The sequence below is a fragment of the Pelobates fuscus genome, chromosome 5 (genome assembly GCF_036172605.1).
Source record: "Pelobates fuscus isolate aPelFus1 chromosome 5, aPelFus1.pri, whole genome shotgun sequence".
In the NCBI taxonomy this organism is placed as follows: domain Eukaryota; kingdom Metazoa; phylum Chordata; class Amphibia; order Anura; family Pelobatidae; genus Pelobates; species Pelobates fuscus.
In genome coordinates, this window is record NC_086321.1 from 101,152,663 (window position 1) to 101,175,539 (window position 22,877).

Here is a 22,877-nt window from a genome sequence, read left to right on the forward strand (position 1 = left end):
TTAAAACGGACAATTGAACTACTAGTGCTGCTAATGCTCTGCTCTGTGAGGGTTTGTGGGATAGCTCAGCAGTACAATATAAAAGAGGCTACAAAGCATGGTTAATTACTATTTGAAATTCATGTATTTTCTGGTAATATATGTCAACGCATTATTTTTATAATTCTTTAAAAAAAAATTCCTTTTAAAAATTATAGAATGTGTATCTGAAATTTCATCCTTGCTACGTTTGTGTTGTAATATTGAATATTTAAAAAAAAAAAAAAGGGGGGACACTCCAGCATGTCCTTAAGCATTATTTATTTATTTATTTAAAACCTTGAAATACACCATTAGAGCAGCTAAATAAAAAAATCTCCCACTTTCTTTTCCCCTACATCCATTTAGTATATGCCCCTTGTGTATAGTTTTTATAAACATTTCGGCAGAGTAGAATAGCACTATGCGATGTATACCTATCAGTCTTTCTTTCCTATTAACACTATGAGAGTAGAAATGCAAATCCAACTCAGGGAATGTTTTTTTTGTTTTTTTTTGTGCGCAACATTTTTTGACTCGCTGGGAATTGGTGGTTGCTGAAAGGTACTGTAAAGAGACTGGTTTTGTTCCTGATTGCATGTTACAGGCATCATGTAATTCATTCTTAAGGGATGTATTGTCTGGTGTGTCACTTATCACAAAAGGGTGTTGGAAAAATGTTGCCCTCCGTAGCATTTCCCTGAGCATTTCTATCACTGAGAAACAAATGTGCGCTCGTGACATCGTTAACACTTGTACACACACCTGTCTTACCGTTTTCATTATGTTTGAGGTCACATTACACATTTTATCCAGTTTCTGGGTTGTGGGCTTTTTGTTGTTTTGTTTGTTTTTGAGTTTTATTTGTTTTGTTTTTTTCCCCTTGAGATTCAGAGGAGGCATATTAAATCCATAGGATAGAGAAGTTAAGTATCTTATTTGTTGTTAAATTTCTTTGAAAAAAAAATAAATGAATTATGTCTAAAATTCATTCAGAATTGTAAATCCTCCCCAGAATGTGCCTTTAAAGAGACATGGTAACAAGAAGCTGCTGGCTTGTGTCGATTTCTTCCGTTCAGTATTGAATAATGCAGACAGCTCTTCTAAATTTATCATTGCTACACACAACCAATAATATGCATTACTTTCCTAGTGTGTTAAGTGTATTAGAAATAGCAAATAATTCTTTAAATGCAGCAAATGCAGATCGTAATAGCTACAAAATGTTTGCTTGGAAAGTAGAAAAAGAAAGAGCCCCTGCGATGAAGTTTCATCTAAGCGGTTTAAGAAAGATTGCTTTGGTTTTCTGAAAGGTCAGGAGTAGACTACTTTCTTAAATGGCATAAATAAGATCAGTGGGAATTATGTTTGCTCCATAAGTGGTTTTACTCTTTAAATGCCAGGCAAGATTATGCCTGGCACAATCCTTTGGTACTCCGCAATGCAACAGTGTTTTTATATATGGATAAAGATTGAGAAAGAGAAAACCTATTGACTTTTGCATGGTATTGTGTGAATATATATATTGTGTGTGTATATATTCCACAGTGGTTTAAAATGGAAACTGATGACCATATTACAGCTTTTTTAACATATTGGGGGGGGGGGGACAGCGACCCTCATCTATTTTATATATCCTGCTGTTTTTTTCTATGCTTCCCCACTCCCCCAGGGTGTTCAGTTTATATGTGATTTAATCAATAGATAGGTAGACTTGGCTGATTGGTATTAAGAAAGGAATTACCTAGGAAGATACTGGACTTCCCAAGAGAGAGAAGGCTTTAGGTACTTTTTGTAAGGAGAAGAGAAAGGTTGATAGGGCAATTCCTGACATTCCTTAAAATGAGGCTGCCCTTGTGAACTCATGTGGATGGTGTAAATAAAAGACAAGGAAAAATTGGCAGAATGAAGTGAAGGGTTGTTCTTGTGAGCTAGGGACTAAATGTTAATGGGGGATTATTTTTGAGAGTTTTGTATGTTCGTGTGGATATTTAAAATTAAGGGATCAATCTGGTGTCCTCTCTAAAAACAATTTTAGATCATTTGTTCTGCATTCTATGAGAGAGAAAATGCCACGGTACTTCTGGCACCATAAACACAGCTTTAAATATGCATTAAATATTTTTAATGATGAGTTGTTTAGACCATATCATGACTTTGTAATACAAAAGCAAATAAAAACATAGACATAAGCCCTGCACCCAAACTCCCACTACTATTGAGTGGCAGCAGTGGTTATGATGTTCATTTGTATGTATGTATGTATATATATATATATATATATATATATATATATATATATATATATGCGTGTGTGTGTGGATTTACCATACAGTTCATATATTTTCATTAAATATGGCTATTTGTATGTGTGCTTCTTTTATTAGCAGTTTGGCATAACACTTTTTTTTGGACACTTGCCTTAATGTGTACAGAGTCTGTTATTCTTCCATTCTGAGTATATTAGATAAAGCAGACGTTCATACATCCACATTATCATACCAGCTCATTGTAAGTTGAAACATTATTTATTGTCTGAGAGTATCAGCTGACAGCCATTTGTTACTGTTTAAATCTGTAGGAGTTCTAGAAGATGATGCGGAAGTATGAACTTCCAGAAAGCCGCTAGAGGCGCTTCCAGGATTTTATTGGACTTTGGGTCACTTGACGCTCGACATCCTCATGCTCTGCATGAGAACATACAGTTTCAGTTAAACCCCCATAGGAAACCATTACATCAATGCTTTTCTTACGGGAATGGCCTAATGCGCTTGCAGCACGTGCTGCGCATGCACACTAGGGTCCTCGACGGAGGAGGTAGAGCGCAGACTCGGGCTGAGGGACATCTGCGCTGGAATCTGATAAGTGACTAAACGACCGCTAAGGAGTGGGCCCAGAGGGCTCTATTGCGCTCGGAATACAGTTATGTAGATCTGATCCTTGCAGGTATACCACATTGGCAGCCATGGCACACCTCAGGGTGCCTGCTAGAGAGGTGTGGTATGCTGGTTGCAATATCAAACTGCATGAACAGCCACAAATGCTGCCTAATGTTTGGAATTTAATGTGTGACTTCTGACACAAGCAGGGTTTTTAACTGAAGTGAGAATTGTTGGGAATTCAAAGTGAAATTACAATTTAAGTCCAAAATAGCTGAACTGGAAACATTCTCCAAGTCTTAAGTGCTTCCAGTTTGGCTACATTGGCCTTAAATTACATATTCAATTTGAATTGCTGGCAATTCTCAGGCGCTATCTGACTTATGATGTATCATGGTGTTTGTCAGAAGAGAATATGGAGTCTAGGAGGAAGGATTGTGTTTTGGAGGAGAGGCATATCCTGACATGTATACTGGAAATGTTTTTTCTTATGATGGCATGAACTATTATATTTGACATGTCAGCATGAACAGACGGTTGTGTTTTGTGTTTCCTCAGGTCCATAACATTCTTGCAGAAATGGTGATGGGAGGTATGGTACTAGAAACAAACATGAATGAAATTGTTACTCAGATTGATGCTCAAACCAAACTGGAAAAATCTGAGGTAAGAATCTGTGTCACAGAGCGAGGTGCTGCTCGGCTTTCTACATGACCTGTTTTTATGCTCATAACAGTTTGTGTAACATTCACCTTCAAAAAGTTCACATGCCATTGGTAACGGTAACATTGCCCTCTTGTGCATATTCTCAAAGCAAATCTTTATTATTATTATTATATTATCTTGCAAGCAGCCCATTTTCACTTCATGATGTCCACAAAAAGTGTCAAAGGGATTTTCTTCAGGGCATGTGCCTCATTTGGAAAAAAAAATATTAACTCGTGGTCAATTTCAGTTCTTTTCAACAAACTGAATTCTTGAGCTTACACCAACTACGCCATGACATGCACGCAAATCTAAGTCAACATGTTAAAGACTGAATCTTTAAAATATTACCATAGATATTTTGATTCTTTCCAACAGGAGCTGTTTCTTCAGGTGGTGGTGATTTGTATTTATTTTACTATCTCTAACAGTTAAAGGCTGCCACAATGTTGGCATGCCTTCACAGATATATACCGGTAGGAAAAATTGTGTGTGTGTGTGTGTGTGTGTGTGAGAGAAGCATTTGATTGGACAAATGTTGATGATCTCACATTATCATTGTCTATATTCTCCAACATAGACTATGGTGGTTAGCGGAGAGCAGGTTAGCCTAATGCTTTATTCCAATACTGGTTATCCAGGTTGGGCAAGATAAGTGTTAATTTTTCCTTATAGATATGGAAGAGATTAGGTGATACCTAGGCCCCTAAAATAACCCTAGTTTATGTAAAAGCATTTTTGAAAGGTTTCATATTAAACTGGGAAAGTGCTATTCTGGACAGTGGTTATACTGTTTAGCGTGTTTCTTTTAAAGTTATGTGAGACAAACTTCTGAAATCCCTTCTATATCATTATGCATGAACGTTGTCCAGAAACATGCATTTCATTTTGAAAATGCTCTAATCTGCTAAATAAAACGGAATATAAGGGAATGCCAAATGAGTTAAAAAAACACCAAAAAAACCGACCTTTTAAGACTCCGTGTTAATACCATTTTACCATGAAAAATGTGCTTCTACAAAACATTTTATATTATTGAAAAAACTACTTTTGTTGATTAAGCTTCTTTTGGCGAACTTGCTGTTGTCCTAGGAGGGGATGTCTTCTGCTCATGCTGAGTTTTATGTTAGCAGACCACATTGCCTCTACTAATCGGCCAACTTCAAGGTCACGCCTGAACTTTTTAAATTTATTTTTAATACTGTAATTTATCAGACCAAAATCTTGGCAACCACTGAAAGTTGTGTGTGTGTGTATATATATATATATATATATATATATATATATATATATATATATATATATATATATATATATATATATATATAATCATTGTGAGTTCTTCAACTCTTATTTGAACCTGTACCCACAAAAAGCCCAAGATTTGAAGGTTCATATGTGTTACAATGACTGTCCCCAAACCGTTTATTAATGGAACACTCTTGCACAGCAGATTTGTTTTAATAGCAATGTGGTGTTGAGTGTCTTGGGCCTGGCATGAGCACGCAGTTTTTGCTGAAGCCAGGCAAAAAGTTGGATGGATAGTGCCTTTCTAAGTCCATAATTACCACATTAAGCTGTAGTGGTTCTAGTGCCTAGAGCAGGGGTAGGCAACCTTTTAGCAGCACTGTGCCGATATAGGATTGTGATGTCCCGTAGCGTGCCGATCCTCAGGCCCGTCGCTACCAGGCAAGCTAACCAAGCAATTGCTTGGGGCCACGAGCTGGCCTGGGCCCCCAAGCAGGGCCGGCGCTTCCTATAAGGCTTCATCCGCCTGAGTGCTCTATAGAGAGCCTCAGGCGGCTGCAGCACTGCCTCTCTCGTCACCTCCCCTTCCCTGTCAGTCCGGCCGGGTACCACACGGTACAGAAGATTCAGTTTCCTGTTCCCGGCCGGACTGACAGGAAGTGCACCCTGAGCTTGGCCACGCTACAGGGAAGGGGAGGTGAGAAGAACATAGGGAGGGGGAGTAAGAAGGATACAGGGGGAGGGGGAGTAAGAAGGATACAGGGGGAGGGGAGTAAGAAGGATACGGGGGGAGGGGAGTAAGAAGGATACGGGGGGAGGGGAGTAAGAAGGATACGGGGGGAGGGGAGTAAAAAGGATACGGGGGGAGGGGAGTAAAAAGGATACGGGGGGAGGGGAGTAAAAAGGACGCAGGGGAGTAAAAAGGACGCAGGGGAGGGGAGTAAAAAGGACGCAGGGGAGGGGAGTAAAAAGGACGCAGGGGAGGGGAGTAAAAAGGACGCAGGGGAGGGGAGTAAGAAGGACGCAGGGGAGGGGAGTAAGAAGGACGCAGGGGAGGGGAGTAAAAAGGACGCAGGGGAGGGGAGTAAAAAGGACGCAGGGGAGGGGAGTAAAAAGGACGCAGGGGAGGGGAGTAAAAAGGACGCAGGGGAGGGGAGTAAAAAGGACGCAGGGGAGGGGAGTAAAAAGGACGCAGGGGAGGGGAGTAAAAAGGACGCAGGGGAGGGGAGTAAAAAGGACGCAGGGGAGGGGAGTAAAAAGGACGCAGGGGAGGGGAGTAAAAAGGACGCAGGGGAGGGGAGTAAAAAGGACGCAGGGGAGGGGAGTAAAAAGGACGCAGGGGAGGGGAGTAAAAAGGACGCAGGGGAGGGGAGTAAAAAGGACGCAGGGGAGGGGAGTAAAAAGGACGCAGGGGAGGGGAGTAAAAAGGACGCAGGGGAGGGGAGTAAAAAGGACGCAGGGGAGGGGAGTAAAAAGGACGCAGGGGAGGGGAGTAAAAAGGACGCAGGGGAGGGGAGTAAAAAGGACGCAGGGGAGGGGAGTAAAAAGGACGCAGGGGAGGGGAGTAAAAAGGACGCAGGGGAGGGGAGTAAAAAGGACGCAGGGGAGGGGAGTAAAAAGGACGCAGGGGAGGGGAGTAAAAAGGACGCAGGGGAGGGGAGTAAAAAGGACGCAGGGGAGGGGAGTAAAAAGGACGCAGGGGAGGGGAGTAAAAAGGACGCAGGGGAGGGGAGTAAAAAGGACGCAGGGGAGGGGAGTAAAAAGGACGCAGGGGAGGGGAGTAAAAAGGACGCAGGGGAGGGGAGTAAAAAGGACGCAGGGGAGGGGAGTAAAAAGGACGCAGGGGAGGGGAGTAAAAAGGACGCAGGGGAGGGGAGTAAAAAGGACGCAGGGGAGGGGAGTAAAAAGGACGCAGGGGAGGGGAGTAAAAAGGACGCAGGGGAGGGGAGTAAAAAGGACGCAGGGGAGGGGAGTAAAAAGGACGCAGGGGAGGGGAGTAAAAAGGACGCAGGGGAGGGGAGTAAAAAGGACGCAGGGGAGGGGAGTAAAAAGGACGCAGGGGAGGGGAGTAAAAAGGACGCAGGGGAGGGGAGTAAAAAGGACGCAGGGGAGGGGAGTAAAAAGGACGCAGGGGAGGGGAGTAAAAAGGACGCAGGGGAGGGGAGTAAAAAGGACGCAGGGGAGGGGAGTAAAAAGGACGCAGGGGAGGGGAGTAAAAAGGACGCAGGGGAGGGGAGTAAAAAGGACGCAGGGGAGGGGAGTAAAAAGGACGCAGGGGAGGGGAGTAAAAAGGACGCAGGGGAGGGGAGTAAAAAGGACGCAAGGGGAGGGGAGTAAAAAGGACGCAGGGGAGGGGAGTAAAAAGGACGCAGGGGAGGGGAGTAAAAAGGACGCAGGGGAGGGGAGTAAAAAGGACGCAGGGGAGGGGAGTAAAAAGGACGCAGGGGAGGGGAGTAAAAAGGACACAGGGGAGGGGAGTAAAAAGGACACAGGGGAGGGGAGTAAAAAGGACACAGGGGAGGGGAGTAAAAAGGACACAGGGGAGGGGAGTAAAAAGGACACAGGGAGGGGAGTAAAAAGGACACAGGGGAGGGGAGTAAAAAGGACACAGGGGAGGGGAGTAAAAAGGACACAGGGGAGGGGAGTAAAAAGGACACAGGGGAGGGGAGTAAAAAGGACACAGGGGAGGGGAGTAAAAAGGACACAGGGGAGGGGAGTAAAAAGGACACAGGGGAGGGGAGTAAAAAGGACACAGGGGAGGGGAGTAAAAAGGACACAGGGGAGGGGAGTAAAAAGGACACAGGGGAGGGGAGTAAAAAGGACACGGGGAGGGTGGGAGAGGAGTAAGAAGGACACGGGGAGGGTGGGAGGGGAGTAAGAAGGACACGGGGAGGGTGGGAGGGGAGTAAGAAGAACACGGGGAGGGTGGGAGGGGAGTAAGAAGAACACGGGGAGGGGGAGAGTAGTAAGAAGAACATGGGGAGGGGGAGAGTAGTAAGAAGAACATGGGGAGGGGGAGAGTAGTAAGAAGAACATGGGGAGGGGGAGAGTAGTAAGAAGAACATGGGGAGGGGGAGAGTAGTAAGAAGAACATGGGGAGGGGGAGAGTAGTAAGAAGAACATGGGGAGGGGGAGAGTAGTAAGAAGAACATGGGGAGGGGGAGAGTAGTAAGAAGAACATGGGGAGGGGGAGAGTAGTAAGAAGAACATGGGGAGGGGGAGAGTAGTAAGAAGAACATGGGGAGGGGGAGAGTAGTAAGAAGAACATGGGGAGGGGGAGAGTAGTAAGAAGAACATGGGGAGGGGGAGAGTAGTAAGAAGAACATGGGGAGGGGGAGAGTAGTAAGAAGAACATCGGGAGGGGGAGAGTAGTAAGAAGAACATCGGGAGGGGGAGAGTAGTAAGAAGAACATGGGGAGGGGGAGAGTAGTAAGAAGAACATGGGGAGGGGGGAAGGAGTAGGAAGAATACAGGGGCGTGAGGAGATTAGGAGAACACAGGGAGGGGGTGAGGAGAGGAGAAGGGGAGATGAGGAGAACACGGGGGGTGAGGAGAAGGATAGATGAGGAGAACACAGGGAGGGGGTGGAGAAGGGGAGATGAGAACACAGGGAGGGGGGGGTGAGGAGAAGGGGAGATGAGAACACAGGGAGGGGGGGGTGAGGAGAAGGGGAGATGAGAACACAGGGAGGGGGGGGTGAGGAGAAGGGGAGATGAGGAGAACACAGGGAGGGGGGGTGAGGAGAAGGGGAGATGAGGAGAACACAGGGAGGGGGGGTGAGGAGAAGGGGAGATGAGGAGAACACAGGGAGGGGGGGTGAGGAGAAGGGGAGATGAGGAGAACACAGGGAGGGGGGGTGAGGAGAAGGGGAGATGAGGAGAACACAGGGAGGGGGGGTGAGGAGAAGGGGAGATGAGGAGAACACAGGGAGGGGGCTGAGGAGAAGGGGAGATGATGAGCGCCTCCATGTTCATTTTGCTTGGGGCCCCCAAATTCCTTCAAACGGCCCTGCCGATCCTATTTTTTTAAATTGAGGTGTGTGTGCTGCCGTTTTCTGCTTGTTATTTATACTGTAATTGGTTTGTATCGTTGTATTTGTGCGTATATGAGCTATTATATTGTATATGTTCATTAGTAGTTTATGGTATCGTGTATGATACATATGATGTGGGCTGTGTATGAGGGCTGCTTGTGGAATTGTGTGTGGGTGGATATGTCACATTGTGTGTTAGGTAGTGTATGGGGGCTGTTTGGGGTTTTGCATGTGAGAGGCTGCATGTGAAATTGTGTGCATGTATGTAGATTGTTAGTGGAGTTGCGTTTGTGGGGATTGTATGTATGTTTGTGTGTGGGCTGTTCGTATTATTTGTATGAGGGGAGGCTTATTCTGCAGGTCTGTGTTTATCTAGCAGTGCGGGTGGCTTCCCTGGGTTCCAGTGGGGACCAGCCTGGGCAGGTACAGGTCAAGGACAGGAGCTGCAACATCAGCTGTGGGCTGCTCTACTACAGTGTGGATTTCCATTCACAAGTGCTGGGAGGAAGTGATCTGAGATCACTTCCTCTACGCGCTGCAATGCATAAATTGAGGATTGTCCTTCACTACCTCTTTGTATTAGCAGATATCTGAAGTTTCACTGAGACTCCTTATAGGCCAGACCCTGTTTGGCTCTAGCAGCCTTGAGTGCCGTGGAAAGACACCTCGAGTGCCGTGCATGGCACCAGTGCCGTAGGTTGCCTACCCCTGGCCTAGAGTATATATTTAACTTCACTATGTTAAAACATGGATGTGGTGCAGTTTTGAACTATACTTTATTCACTGGAGAGGTTTGAAAAAACACTGCTCCAATCACATCTACTCTAGTTAGGATTGAGGCCATCCATAAATAGAAAAAGGCTTTTGGGCATCTTTGTAGTCCAAGTTATAGTAACAAAAACGTTGTATTGTCAACTATGGTTTAACAAATTCAATTATACTTTCACATTAAATTTTGATGTTTTACTCTGACAATAGCCATGAAATGACACTGACTGAATTCATTTAGGTAATGTAAAAGAGCAAGTCTGTGGAAAATAGAAGCCGATATAACATTTAATTGAAATCATTGGCAAAAGGAAAGTTTCTGACAGAAGGCTATCTTGGAGATCTGCTTGGGTGACATGTATTTTGATGAGGGAGTTGAAAAGGTCTTAGCATTTCCACAAGCCTCTTGTCAGGGAAGCAATGGCTAATATTGGAATTTCAAAGCTGCAAACTGTAAACCCTAATAAGTCATAAGGGACTAGTGAACTTGTAAAAGCTGAGGACATCTAAATAGTATAATGTGAAATGGTAAATGTCTCACACTGGAATAGGCCTCCTCAAGGATTCTTTTGTGAGGCTTAAAGACGGGTACTTGAACATACACTCTGGTCAGAAACACTTTACTGAGTGAGCAACACTGTTTCCATCTTAAATTTGATTCTGTCCTAAAAGCAGGTCAACAATCTTGGGTCTATAATGGCACACACCTTCCTGGAAGTCTGGGACTGAAGAATTGATTCCCTTATCTTGTACTTGCAGAGGAAATGGAACTAAAGCCTTCTTGAGCATGCGTTCCTAGATTATAAATTACATGAGGAGAACTGTACAAGATAACTTTTGGAACATTTGATATCCTAAGCATAGGAAGAAAGGGAATTAAAGGGTCACTCCAGACTCCCAAGGGCACTTCAGCTTGCGGAAGTGCTTTATGGGTGAGGAGTATCCTAGTTTAACCCCAGTTTATAAAAGTGCCATTTATAAATTGAAGGGCCACTATTGTCATTTTTCAGTGTTAAGGCAGTGTTTACATTGCCCCTAAGCAGGGCTGCCCAGGACGCTGAATTTTCCTTATAGAGATGCATTGATTCCGTGCATCTTTATGAGGAGGTGCTGATTGGCCAAAAAAGCATTAGGCCCCGCCTCCTTGCCCTATGGGAAAGCATTGGATTTGGCTAAACATCGATAATGTCACCAAGCCACTAGAGGCGTTTCCTGGAGTTTAACATACTAGAGTTCCCTTAATTGACACTGAAAGTTCTTGTATTCCTCCTTCAGACTCAGACCCGGTGCTGAAATTAGGTAAGTAAATAAAGGATTTTTTTTTCACCCTTTATGTACAGCAAGGGGGAGGCCACGAGGGAAGGTGGGACCAGAGATCACTGTAGTGTTAGGATTAGATCTTTGTATTCCTAACAGTGGAAAATCCCTGAAATTAAAGTGATTAAAATAATCAATTATTTTGTTGTAACCCAAAATGGATCATAGAGGTTTACTGATATTATTTCCAAGTTAAAAGAATAAAAAAATATCTTTGTTTAAGATTTTGATAAATCTCAGCAAAATGAAATCATATTTGAGCAAAGTGCAATATACTCACACAAAACAGTTTTTTTTTTTAGACTGTTTGTTTTGAAATATTGTGTTTGTTTTGTTTTTTTTAACCAAATGTTCTAATTTCAGTGCCAAATGTAAACAGCTACTCAGATCTGTTTTAACCATATGTGGCCATAGTAATAAGTATTTTGAAACCAATCTTAACATACTTAAATTACAAGAAAAATAAATATTACACTTTGAAATTGTTCATTAAACACACTTAAACTGTCTGGGTAAAGAACAGCTCAAGACACCAATTACATCGAACTGCTTCTAAAATACTCTTAAGTGGTGAAATCAAACCATTAGATAAATATTGATAAAATTATAGAAGCAGTAATTTTCGAAGATTTAAATGGTAAATGTTTTAAAGTTAAAATTACTAGCTTGCGTAGTTACAAAATATTACAGGACGTACGTTCAGGGATTTATTTACTAAGTACCATATTGCAGTGAACTCGAAACTGAATTGCAATATTTAGGCAGTAATAAAAAAAATATCACTAACTCATACAGGGGTGTTCACGAAAGTGAGAATTTCTTGAAATGCAACATAAATTTGTAAATTATGGCAAAAATAGCCAAATATTAAATAAGTCAAAATTTATAGTTTGGCTATTTGTGCCATAAATGTGAAATTCACTTTGAATTCCAAGCAAGCTTTACTTTAAGGAATAACCCTGACAGTTTTTTAGCTTATAATTTAAAAACAAACCATTAAAATAAGCGATTTTGTTTTAAAATTTGAAATTCCCTAGTGAATTCTTAACCTTGATTGACTAGGGTTAGGGCAACAAATTTTAATATATGCATCTAGTATGCCTTAGCTGGTTGAAAAAAGAAAACATTTGACGTCTGCCATGTACAAAAACAAAAAACATTGGAATTTAGAAGGTTATTAAGAAAGTATGATAGTAATTTTCTACCACATCCTGTTCATCTTAATGATGTCTTCCTTGCTGTGCCAAGTTCCAAATGGCTTTAGTAATGTTGCCAAATACCAAACTGCATTCACATTGCTTCAAAGGTGGAGAGGATTCAAACGCCAAGTCGCAGTCATCTTCTGTATTTAGTTTGTTTTCTAGTGCTACCAGTTGTAAGCTGCTGATGCATGTGAAAGCTCCTGAAACTAAACTACAGTAGCACAGAGTGACGCCATGCAGGGGTGCTGCTGATTGGCTAGTGAAGTCAGCTGACATTCTAAGCCAATCAGTAGCTACCCAGTCAGAAAAAAATGTACGTAATGGGGCCTATAGCTTGGCGCTGGAGGAAGCCTTTGCGGTTCAATTGTTCAAGAACCGATTAACCCCATTAGATAAGAGAGTGCAAGAGGGCCTCTTCTCACCATAACAACTTCATCTTCATCTTTAAAGGTTAACTAGACACCATAACCACTTTATCTCATAACCAGTCACGTTTGCATGTGTGATGGCACAAGATAGAAAAAGGGACATATACATACATTAAAGGGTCACTATATTCACCAGAACAACTACAGCTTATTGAATTTGTTCTGGTGAGTAGAATCACCTTCAGGCTTTCTGCTGTAAACACTGTCTTGTCAGAGAAAATGCAGTGTTTACATTACAGCCTAGTGATAACTTCACTGGCCACTCCTCAGATGGCTGCTAGAGATCCTTCCTGGGTCATGGCTGCCTAAAATGCATCCAAACATTCAGTGTCTCCTCCCTCTGCATGAATTCACTGAACTTTCCTCATAGAGATTAATTGATTCAATTTATCTCTATGGGGAGATGCTGATTGGCCAGGGCTGTGTTTGAATCATGCTGGCTCTGCCCCTGATCTGCCTCCTTGTCAGTCTCAGCCAATCCTATGGGGAAGCATTGTGATTGGATCAGGCCACCACTTCTGATGATGTCAGCAGACTGCTTGTTTTTGTTTGTTTTTTTGAGGCAAACAGCATGCATTGTTACAGCTTCTGGTTTGTATACACTAATATTTTGCTATATTTATGGAGGCATGAGAGGGCCCATGGGTGCTAGATCGTGGTTTTAACACTATAGGGTCAGGAATACATGTTTGTGTTCCTGACCCTATAGTGATCCTTTAAACTCTTCTCACTTCCACCATATTCTTCTTCATTTAGCTCTACAGCTCCTAATGGCTTTTTCCTGCAAATAAAAGAAAGAGTACATAACTGTGGTTTATAGAATATCTAGCAAATAGGCAGATAATTCATAGATCTCTTTTTGTTATGTCTTAAGATGCACCGTCCTATCAGGCATTGTGTGTAGAATGCTAGTAGTGTTTGAAACTACCAACATTGTTACAACAATTCAACTGTTACATATGCCACAGCAGGTGAGGGGCTGTTAGGAGGGTGGGATAGGAGAAACCCACAAAGGGGTTAGGGAGATAAAGAGACAGCCAAGGATTATGGGTGAGTTGGAGAAAGACAAGAGGTAAGGAAGCTTAAGAGGCACACAAGATGATCAGGGGACATTAAGTGACACGCAAGGGAGTTAGGAGAGACACAAGGGTTTACGAGAGTGACTAATTGGAGGAAGAGGCATTAGGAGTTACACACAAGAAGTTGCAAAGAGAAACGGGTTGTTGAGCATTACACACAAAAAATACAATTCCTGGGAGGGGGGCAACAGACAATTCCACTCGGGGTGCAAACTAACCTGGAAACGTGACTGCTTCACATCTTGTTTCTTGGTGATCTTCATTTTTGGCTGTGTTACAGTAGTCCCCTTTTTACATTGCTATACTTTATAATATAGTTACATGAAAAAGTATTAAATTCCAGAGAGTTAAATGTGTATTACAATTCTCTCTTTGTGTCTAGACTTACATGTAGAAATTCATCCTAACAACAAACAAATAACTTGTTAGGCATGTTGACAGGTGTTTTATTATCCTATCAACGTCATCTGTACCGTATAATCCAGAGTAGTACAATGGCCTCTTTAATTATGTTTTAAAGGTAAGTAAGAGTTATACAAGCAGAACCTGTACACACCTTGAACGATAACCTCTCCATGATCCTAATTGATTGAGATTGTTTAATTCCTGTGGATTTCATCATTGTACCTGGTTTCTCATTACGGATTTGATCTGTAACTGTCCCCGAGGAAGGATTATCTATATAAATGTTTTACTAATTCGATTTAGCTTCTTCCGTTCTTCTCTCTTACAGAACTTTATCTTTCAGTCTCCCAGGCAGGACAGGTAGACAAAGGTACTAACAAACCAAATGTACTTTGTGTACTCTTGAGAATGGGAAAGCAAAATGATGTCACTGACATTATATTTTAGGCCAGACATTCAAGAACAATTTCATACCTTTTTATATCTGCCAGCCCACACAAGCTTTGCTAGTGCTGATTTTTTTTTCTTTGTTTAGTTACATTTTTATTAACCTTACTAGTGCTTTACTCACGCATTTTCTGTTCATTAATGTGAAACAACTCTTATTTTTCTTTTGTTTTCTAACCCAGTCTGTACCTTGGTTAAATTAACATGAAATGGCGTATAACGAAGGAGAATGCTGGATGACTGGTGCTGTAGCTTGGTTATTTCTCCGACTGGATGGGTGATTTCACACTCTAGCTGAATGTTACTAATGGAATGTCTATTCAAGAATTTAAAATTGCATTTTCATTACTGGTTTGAATCTCACAATCCATAACTCAACTGAGAGACATTAACTAGCGCTGGACTAACTCTAATCCACTCTCCTGATCTAGAAAATAGACTGTGCTTCAGCAGGTAGCACATTGTTTTTTTTTCACTATCGCCTAGATATTTTGGATAATATCAAAGCCAAGATTTATAGTTTCTATTAATTATACATTTCCTCAAACAAAATACCATTAATGTACATCTATATCCTCAGGTTTCTACGGATCTACCTTGACCCTACTATCCGTACAAGTTATTTTTTGGGGGAGCGAAGGTGTATTTTTTTTTTTTTTCTATTTGAAATTTCTCTAAAAACGATAAACTATGCATATCATTCAGAACGGCATTTACAACTATTACATTCTAATCCAGTAGGTCATCCTTGACTTTTCATCCTCTTAGTAACACTCTGTAGAACAAGTCAAGTGCAGTTTTGTAAACATAGACATAGCCATGTGATGGACTTTGGCTAAAACACACATTTCTGGAATTCATAATATGTTTATTGCTGTGAATTCCAGTACTTTGTTTTTACTTGTGGTCGCCACATTTACAAAATATCCTTTAGTTTAGAGCAGGGGTATTAACTAATAGTATTTTCCACCCCCTCCCATAGTGTTCCACCCCTCATCCCATAGTGTTCTCCCCCCCTCCCCTTGTCCCATAGTGCACTTTCCCTCCCCTTGTCCCATAATTACTTACCTGTCTTGAAGCGTGGGCCGGCTTCACAGCGCGCACCGCGGTACAGGAACTTAAATTTCAGGTTCCGGTTTCTGGCGGGACTGAAAGGAAGTGTGCACACTGAGTGCGCACTTCCTTTCAGTTCCGCCTGAAACCGGAACCTGAAATTGAAGTTCCAGTACCGCGGTGCGCGCTGAACACCGGCCCACGCTTTAAGACAGGTAAGTAAACCTTCGCATTCGCTCCATAAGACGCACAGACATTCCCCCTCACTTTTGAGGGGAAAAAAAGTGCGTCTTATGGAGCAAAAAAAATGTATATCGGCGTATAACACGCACACATCATTTGCCCCCTATTTTCAGAGAGAAAAAGTGCGTGTTATACGCCAATAAATACGGTAATTTAAAAAAAAATCTTTTTAAAACATTTTACTCCACCCAGCCCTCCTACCATTAGGAGTGCTGGCATGGATTCCCTGTGGTTCAGGGGGGCTGCTGGCATGAAGTCCCTATGGGGCTGCTGGGTGGCTGGAGAGCAGTCCCTGGGGTCCAGTGGGGCTGCTGATTAGCGATCCCTGGGGTCCAGTGGGGCTGCAGAGCGGCTGGCGTGCGGGCGGCGATATCCCTGCTCAGCTCCCTCGCGTGCCTCTTAGTGACGCCGTAGCTGGAGTGACGTCATCACTGCTCCCTCGCCACCCGCGGCCATTTTGTTTTCACATTTTTGGGCGGAACCCAAATTAGTGTTCCGCGGAACACCAATTGGGAAGCGCTGGTTTAGAGCAGCCAATTGGAAAAGGCATTAAACTATTTTATGTAAATCATTTTCTTGAGCCGTGACATATACCTAAAGGGGGTTACCTGTTTATATTTCTCACTACGGTCATACAAACGTGTATAAATCCACCACAGCCATGGTTGTTGTGTCAAGTGTTTGTGTGTTTGCATGATCTTCAAGTTTTTATTCCTTGTCAGAATTCATGTTTGCCATATAACTACATTTGGTTTGATTTGTATTTTGTTTTAGATAAACATTTTTATAAATATATCAGATTTCAAATATTAAAAACATATTGTTTACACAAGGAGGATCCTCTTTGACTTCTATCAGAGGTAGAGTTTGACAGCTGGAAACCGCCTTCCCTGTTTAGGTCCTGCCTGTAACTTGCTCAGTTTTTTGGTAGAGAAAGCATAACTGAGAAGGCCCATGAGACAGGCTACTTTCGAAAGAAAGTATCTTTGAACTCAATCTCATTTGTGCTCAGGTCAGAAATAGTTTTCCCGGATTATTTTAAAAGTGGTCCTGTACTACTTAATATATATGGGTTACCAGATGCACACTTATATCAAGTAGGACGCCATAGCATTGCGGGATACCGTTTGTGGAGATATAGTGGTATTCATAGATGTAATCTGCACAGCTTTGCCTACTTTGTAGAAGTTTAGGCTGGAAAAGAAAAATTACAAATATAACCATATCTATGTAGTGCTACATATTAAATGTCACCGTGCCACTTTTGCCTGATGTGTTTATACTGAGATACAAAAAAAGGTTCACGAAAAGATACTTTTTAAAATAATTGATCGTATCCTTTTAGGATATGAGAACCCTATTTTAGAATGTATAGTTCACATTGAAATAGTCCTTTAACTCTTGGTCTGTCCTCTCCACCAAGGTCTCATACCTTTCAATCCCTGTTCTCATTTCCTTTCTCTCAGCTCCATTTTTATGCAGTTTTCTGCTTAGTCTTGTAGAGCTGTAAATCAGATAACCGAACCTTACAAATCACCTTGTGCAAAGGAGTCCTAACATGAGCACAGACTTCTCTGGAAGGGTCTGGATCACAAGGTCAAAGAAACACAGGCAAAAATAATGAATTAAGGCTAGGGCTCCAAAATGTTTGTGAAAAGAGTTCCATTCATATAACACCAAGCAGTCTTCAGTGATCAAATCAGGAACAAAAGCCAGGACATTTGCTGTTCATTCACACTTGTAGAATTACATGCCGTGGTCCGAAATCCCAAAGTCTGTTCTAGCACAAGTGCAGGATATGGGTACAACATGAAAGGGAAACAACAGAGCTCTATCCTACAGATATAGTGGCTCCAGATTGAGACAGCATCAGCTGGGCTGGCGCTTATAGTTCATGACATATGAAACCCATTCAGATCACATTATGTAATTGCAGATTTTTAAGATTTTTATGACCCATGTTAGAATAAGTTTATATTAGTATACATCCACATCCCACAACAGAGCATTATTGTTACAATATTTCTAAACTGTTAATAACATTCGGAGCACAGATAGTCATAAAATTTAATTTTGGGACATGTTACTTTACTGTGATGCTTTTTCAACATTGTTGGACATATTGTATCCATTTCTGGTACAGACCACCCTTTATGCAGTCAACAAAAAATACACTCTGCAATTTATAGTGCAGAGTGTGTAACTTTAAAAAGTACTGTGTATGGAAAGAACGCTGCCTGCTGTGTTTACATGTTCTTATAGATTAAGATTTTTTAGTTTTTTTTTAAACTGCTCTTTATTATGTTATGTGACCATAACGCCGTATTTAATAAATCTCATGGCATTCTACTTTTTACAATGACTGCTTTAGAAAACTGTTCTGTAATAACTTAATGTGCCAGTAGCTTGTGGTGATAGCTATCCTTTCAGGGACTTCAGATAATGTTAAAAAAAAAACCAAAAAAAAAACATAAGACACAAAATGATGCATTCAAACTTAGAGATGCTAAAGCATTTTAAATGAACATCTTATTAAAGGTGGTTGGTGAATCTTAATAGTTTAAACAAACGAAAAAACATCTAATGCTAACATTGCACATCTTATCTAATTTATGCTTTTTTAACCTTTCATCTGGAATCGTAAGTGGTCCAGGATCTAGGCCTTCCCTATAATGTGTTATGATGCTGATAACGTTACAATGGACAATTAATGGTGTTTGAGAAGCACTGATATGTTTGTCTCTTTTCAAACACACATTTATTACCAGCTTCATGCTGCTGTCTGTGAAATTCAGGATTTCAATTGGAATTAACTTTATCTACAATAAATTGTCTACTGTTGTCATACTCTTTATTTTGGAGTACCGATCTTGATTAACGTATCAATGTCAGGTCATTGTTGTACTGTCAGTTCATCTAATTAAAAAATATATACAAATATATTTATTATTAGGTGTTTTATTATCTACAAATTGGTTGGTATTTAGGCAAGTTTTCTTTAACACTTTACTGTTCCTGTAGGAATTTCATATAGATTTCAAAACTGTGACTTGACCGCATGATATACACATTTTTGATGTTCATCATCTTTAAGTTATGCTTGTAGTTCTGTGAATTTATTTTCTTTTTCTTTTTTTTCCTTTTGGTTTTCATTTTATTATTTTGTGGACCTGGCAAATGAATTCAATGAAATATGTTCTCATTCCTTTGCATTACTATCCTTGTGATTCCATATATTGAAATTAAACAAGTGTCTGTACAAGCCTCCGAGCAGTTTGGCCCCTTTTGGATATACTTGCAGACTTCATTTTGTTTTCTTTCTCTTGATCCTTTCATTTGTATAACCTCATTGAAGTAGATTGATCATATTGTTTACCCTGTGACGAATCATCTCAGCATCATTGCATTTCTGCTGTTGACGTGTGTTATATGTAAGAAAGGCATAAAACTAAACCCTTTTTGGTTTGAACAAACGTGTTTACATCTACAGTTTGACAGTTTGCGTATACAGCATGCAGTGTCCGTTGATTAACTACTTGCATTTGTTAAATAACAAATGAAATTGCTTCTTGTTATGTTCCTCATAAAATTGGTTGCCTTCTAAAAGTTTATTAATTGAAACGGTTATACAGCTAGGTTCAAGAAATTAGATGGGTAATTAAGGTTTTCAGAATCCTCCGTGAGAATTCTCATATAGTAGAGCTAACAAAAAAGCAAAAAAGGTTCTTAGGATCTAAACTTGGACAAATATTGTATATCCTATTGGAAAAATAGAGGATGAAACCATAAACATTTTGTCTTCTCTTGTATGAGGTTATTGCAGAGAAGATATTTAAAGGTAGGTACTATGTTTGTTTGACCTTGTGTATCTACCTTGTGACCTGTAATCAAATAAAAATAAAATTTTCTTTGGTAAGTCATCATATTTTGTTTGTATTTGTAGGCTTTTTCTTTGCAGAACTCTTACAGGTAAACAGATTTGTTAAGTTATTAACATGTTTAGCTTAACAAGCATAACTCTTTGTTGTAGTTAGAATATTATCTTTGGAATCATTATGCCATGCCGTTTTGTCTTGTCGAGGAATGGAAGTTTTACACAAGTATACATGTAAGGATATCCTTAAGTTAGCACCTCACATTAAGATGCTTACATAAAGGGACACTGACCACCAAAACTACAACAGTTTATTAAAGGTGGTGCAGTTACACCTGTTTTTGTCAACCAGTTTTTGAGCAAAAACAAAGCGAACGTTACCTGCGCTCTGGCCTAAATCCCCATGTGCATTTAAACAAAATGGAGGCTCTTTAGTTTTATTCCAATGGCCATTTGAATATATACGCTCACCAGCCACGTCAAGGCAAGCCTCAATAGGTGAGTTCCTACACTAGCCATTAGATATGCTGATATCAGCCAAGAATCTCCAGTGAGACAGGAAGGGGTATTTTATAAACCCTTTCACATTTAAACCTTTATAGGGCTTCTAAACATTCAATAAACTTTGCTGGTATCAGACAAAGTTTAAACGTCTCTAATGAAGGGGCAGTTTTTGAGCAGTTTGACTGAAAACATGGTTCTCCCTCTCATGCTATACACAGGTGAGGAGTTTTACTTATTACATGTCCAAATTTAGATGGCAAACATAGACTGCAAGCAATAGGATACGTTGTGCTTACTGTTTACAGCCTATTATTGCTGTCCTAATTTACCTAGAATGTTAATGGTGCGTAGCGTGTCCCTTTAAAGTACTCGAGATGACATTTCAAAATATTGTTTTCTTCTTGGATGTTGTGAGCCCACGAGTTGTGTTTATATTTGAGAACGGCCCTCCCACCCATAGGCGGTAGAAACATCCATTATACCATGCTTCAGCACGCTTCTCCCCTCTTTATCCCCTTTTTTTAGAGTCCATGGTTCTGTTTTTACCATGATGGAAGGCATGTTAGATGAAACCCTATGGTAAAGATTTATTTTCTGATACATATATTTTACAAGCCTGAAATTGAGGCTGTGTCTGCAATGGAGGGTCACCTGGTCCACCTACTAAGTCCTAAATGGCTCAGGGGTTGAACGATGAATGCACAGGATTGTCAGTGTTGCACTAGTGGGTTTTACTGTACCCTGAATGGAAACATGCAGTGTTTGCTACTTTCCTGGGTCGTTCAATTATCCCGATTTATGAAAGTCTATTGGGTTTACACCCTTTGTAGATGGCCAGGCTTGAGATCCAGATGGGGCATAGGCTTTCTGTTGGAAGTGTCAAGGTGCACCTTAGGTAAGTGCCAGTTTCAGTGCCATCCTGCCCTCAGGCCACCCTTTCCAACCCTGTATGACCCTAGGGTGTAAAGGAGTGACTTTAACTCTACCTCCACTTTACCAAGTCTGTAATTTGAGGAATGTTATTGGGACACAACTTGTTTAAAAGGAATGCACTTACTGGGACAGTAGCTATGTTTGTATGTTTGCCTGTCAGTTCAGTTCATCTCTTAGTATTTTGAAAAAAACTTTGTGCAATGGAATGGAATTTTTTGATCACATTCCCACCTGCTCTAAAGTCTCTACATAGTTAAGTACTAAACAGTGTCTTTTTGTGTTCAGAAGGAAAGCAGAGAAGGCTCTCTAACTGTGCTGTACCAAATTAAACGATCTGGCACCATTCATGTTTACCCTTATTGCTACTCTATAAGGGTTAATAATTATTCTAATCATTGTCTGCAGGGTGTTGCTTACGTGGCTTGCCTTAGGACAGGTTAGGCAACCTTTGACATTCCAGTTGTTGTGAACTACATCTCCACTGATGCCTTTCCAGCATTGTGGCTGTATGACATTATGGGAGATGCAGTTCACAGCATCTGGATTGCCAAAGTTGCCTCCCAGTGTCTGTGTCCCACTTTTGAGATGGAGACACTGATTTCTTCTGCCTTTGGTGCAGGAAGGTCTTACTTGTCTAGTAATCCAGTGCAAACAAAGGTGGCTGGTGCCTTACAAGCTAGCTCTATTCCTTAAAGTGGCACTTTCACCCCCTCACCACCCCTCCTGCAAAATGAGTATTTTATAAATAGAAAAACTTAATGAAATACTCAAATTGCCTGTTTTGGAATTTACTGGAACCCCTACCCAGTCAAAACATATACTAAGACAAAGTAGGGATTACTTTGTATCCGTGCTTTTCCTTTCCTACACCTTAAACCACTTGACACTGGGCAGAGTTTTGGCTATATCTATCTCCGCGCGCTTTTGGGATGCTCCATAATACTGTACTTTTGCGCATGCAGTAGTGACGTCTGCTCCTGGCACTTCAGAAGAGGAACGGCTGGAAGGTTATGCCCACGAGGGTCAGGATCAGGTTAGTAAATCTCACCTTTGCCTACCCCGACTGGACCCCTAGTGGCAATGTCACTATTAAAGGTCTTTGCAAATTATGGTAAGTCCCCAGGTGGTGACAGTTCCACTTTAAATTAATTTTGGTCTTTATGAAAATTAAGCTTTTCCATTCCAGTTGTTCTACTTGAACCTACTTCTTGAGTTCCATTTCTGCCTACTGGATTGGAAATCCAAGGGCCTCTTGCAGCAGCTACATTTGGATCACCTGAGGGAGTGCTACATGGATTGGTGGATTTTCTATCCATTGGTTGTCCAATCGTGTTCCTTTAAGAACTGTTTATGTGGGAGTCACAAAGAGCACAGTGAACTTGTTCACCTCATAAGCCGAGGCATTGGAGGAGGTGTGGAACTCTGTTGGAAAACTTATGTCTGCCTTGCATCTGATAACAGCACTGTGGTGGCCTGTGTCAACTGCCATGAGGGTGGTCTCCACGATAGTCTAGAGTCTGAAGCTATAGCTGATTCCAATTCCATTTGTAGACAATTGAGAGGACAACTGTGCCAGGCCTTGCACTTAAGGCAGGGGAATCTCCATCCTGAGGTCTTCATCCAGCTTATTCGATGCTGGAATTTCCAAAATTTCTACAAGCCTCTTTTTTGAATGTGTATAGTGCCAGGAGGAAGGCATGTTGTGACCCTGGTAAATGCACGGAAGTTATGTTATAACTTA

The 22,877-nt window shown here is 41.2% G+C and overlaps 1 protein-coding gene across 2 annotated transcripts in view; it reads left to right on the plus strand.

Annotated features, from left to right (window-relative positions):
* Positions 1-22,877, plus strand: part of AP3S1 (adaptor related protein complex 3 subunit sigma 1) — a 54,326-nt gene that overhangs the window by 27,547 nt on the left and 3,902 nt on the right. Inside the window, exons 5-6 of one of the 2 annotated variants that reach the window (XM_063454108.1) lie at positions 3,456-3,563; positions 14,411-14,452. In XM_063454108.1, coding sequence (XP_063310178.1) covers positions 3,456-3,563; positions 14,411-14,446 — 144 coding nt within the window. In that variant the 3' untranslated portion in view covers positions 14,447-14,452. The remainder of the gene's footprint in view (positions 1-3,455; positions 3,564-14,410; positions 14,453-22,877) is intronic. The other variant, XM_063454107.1, reaches the window with a different exon arrangement.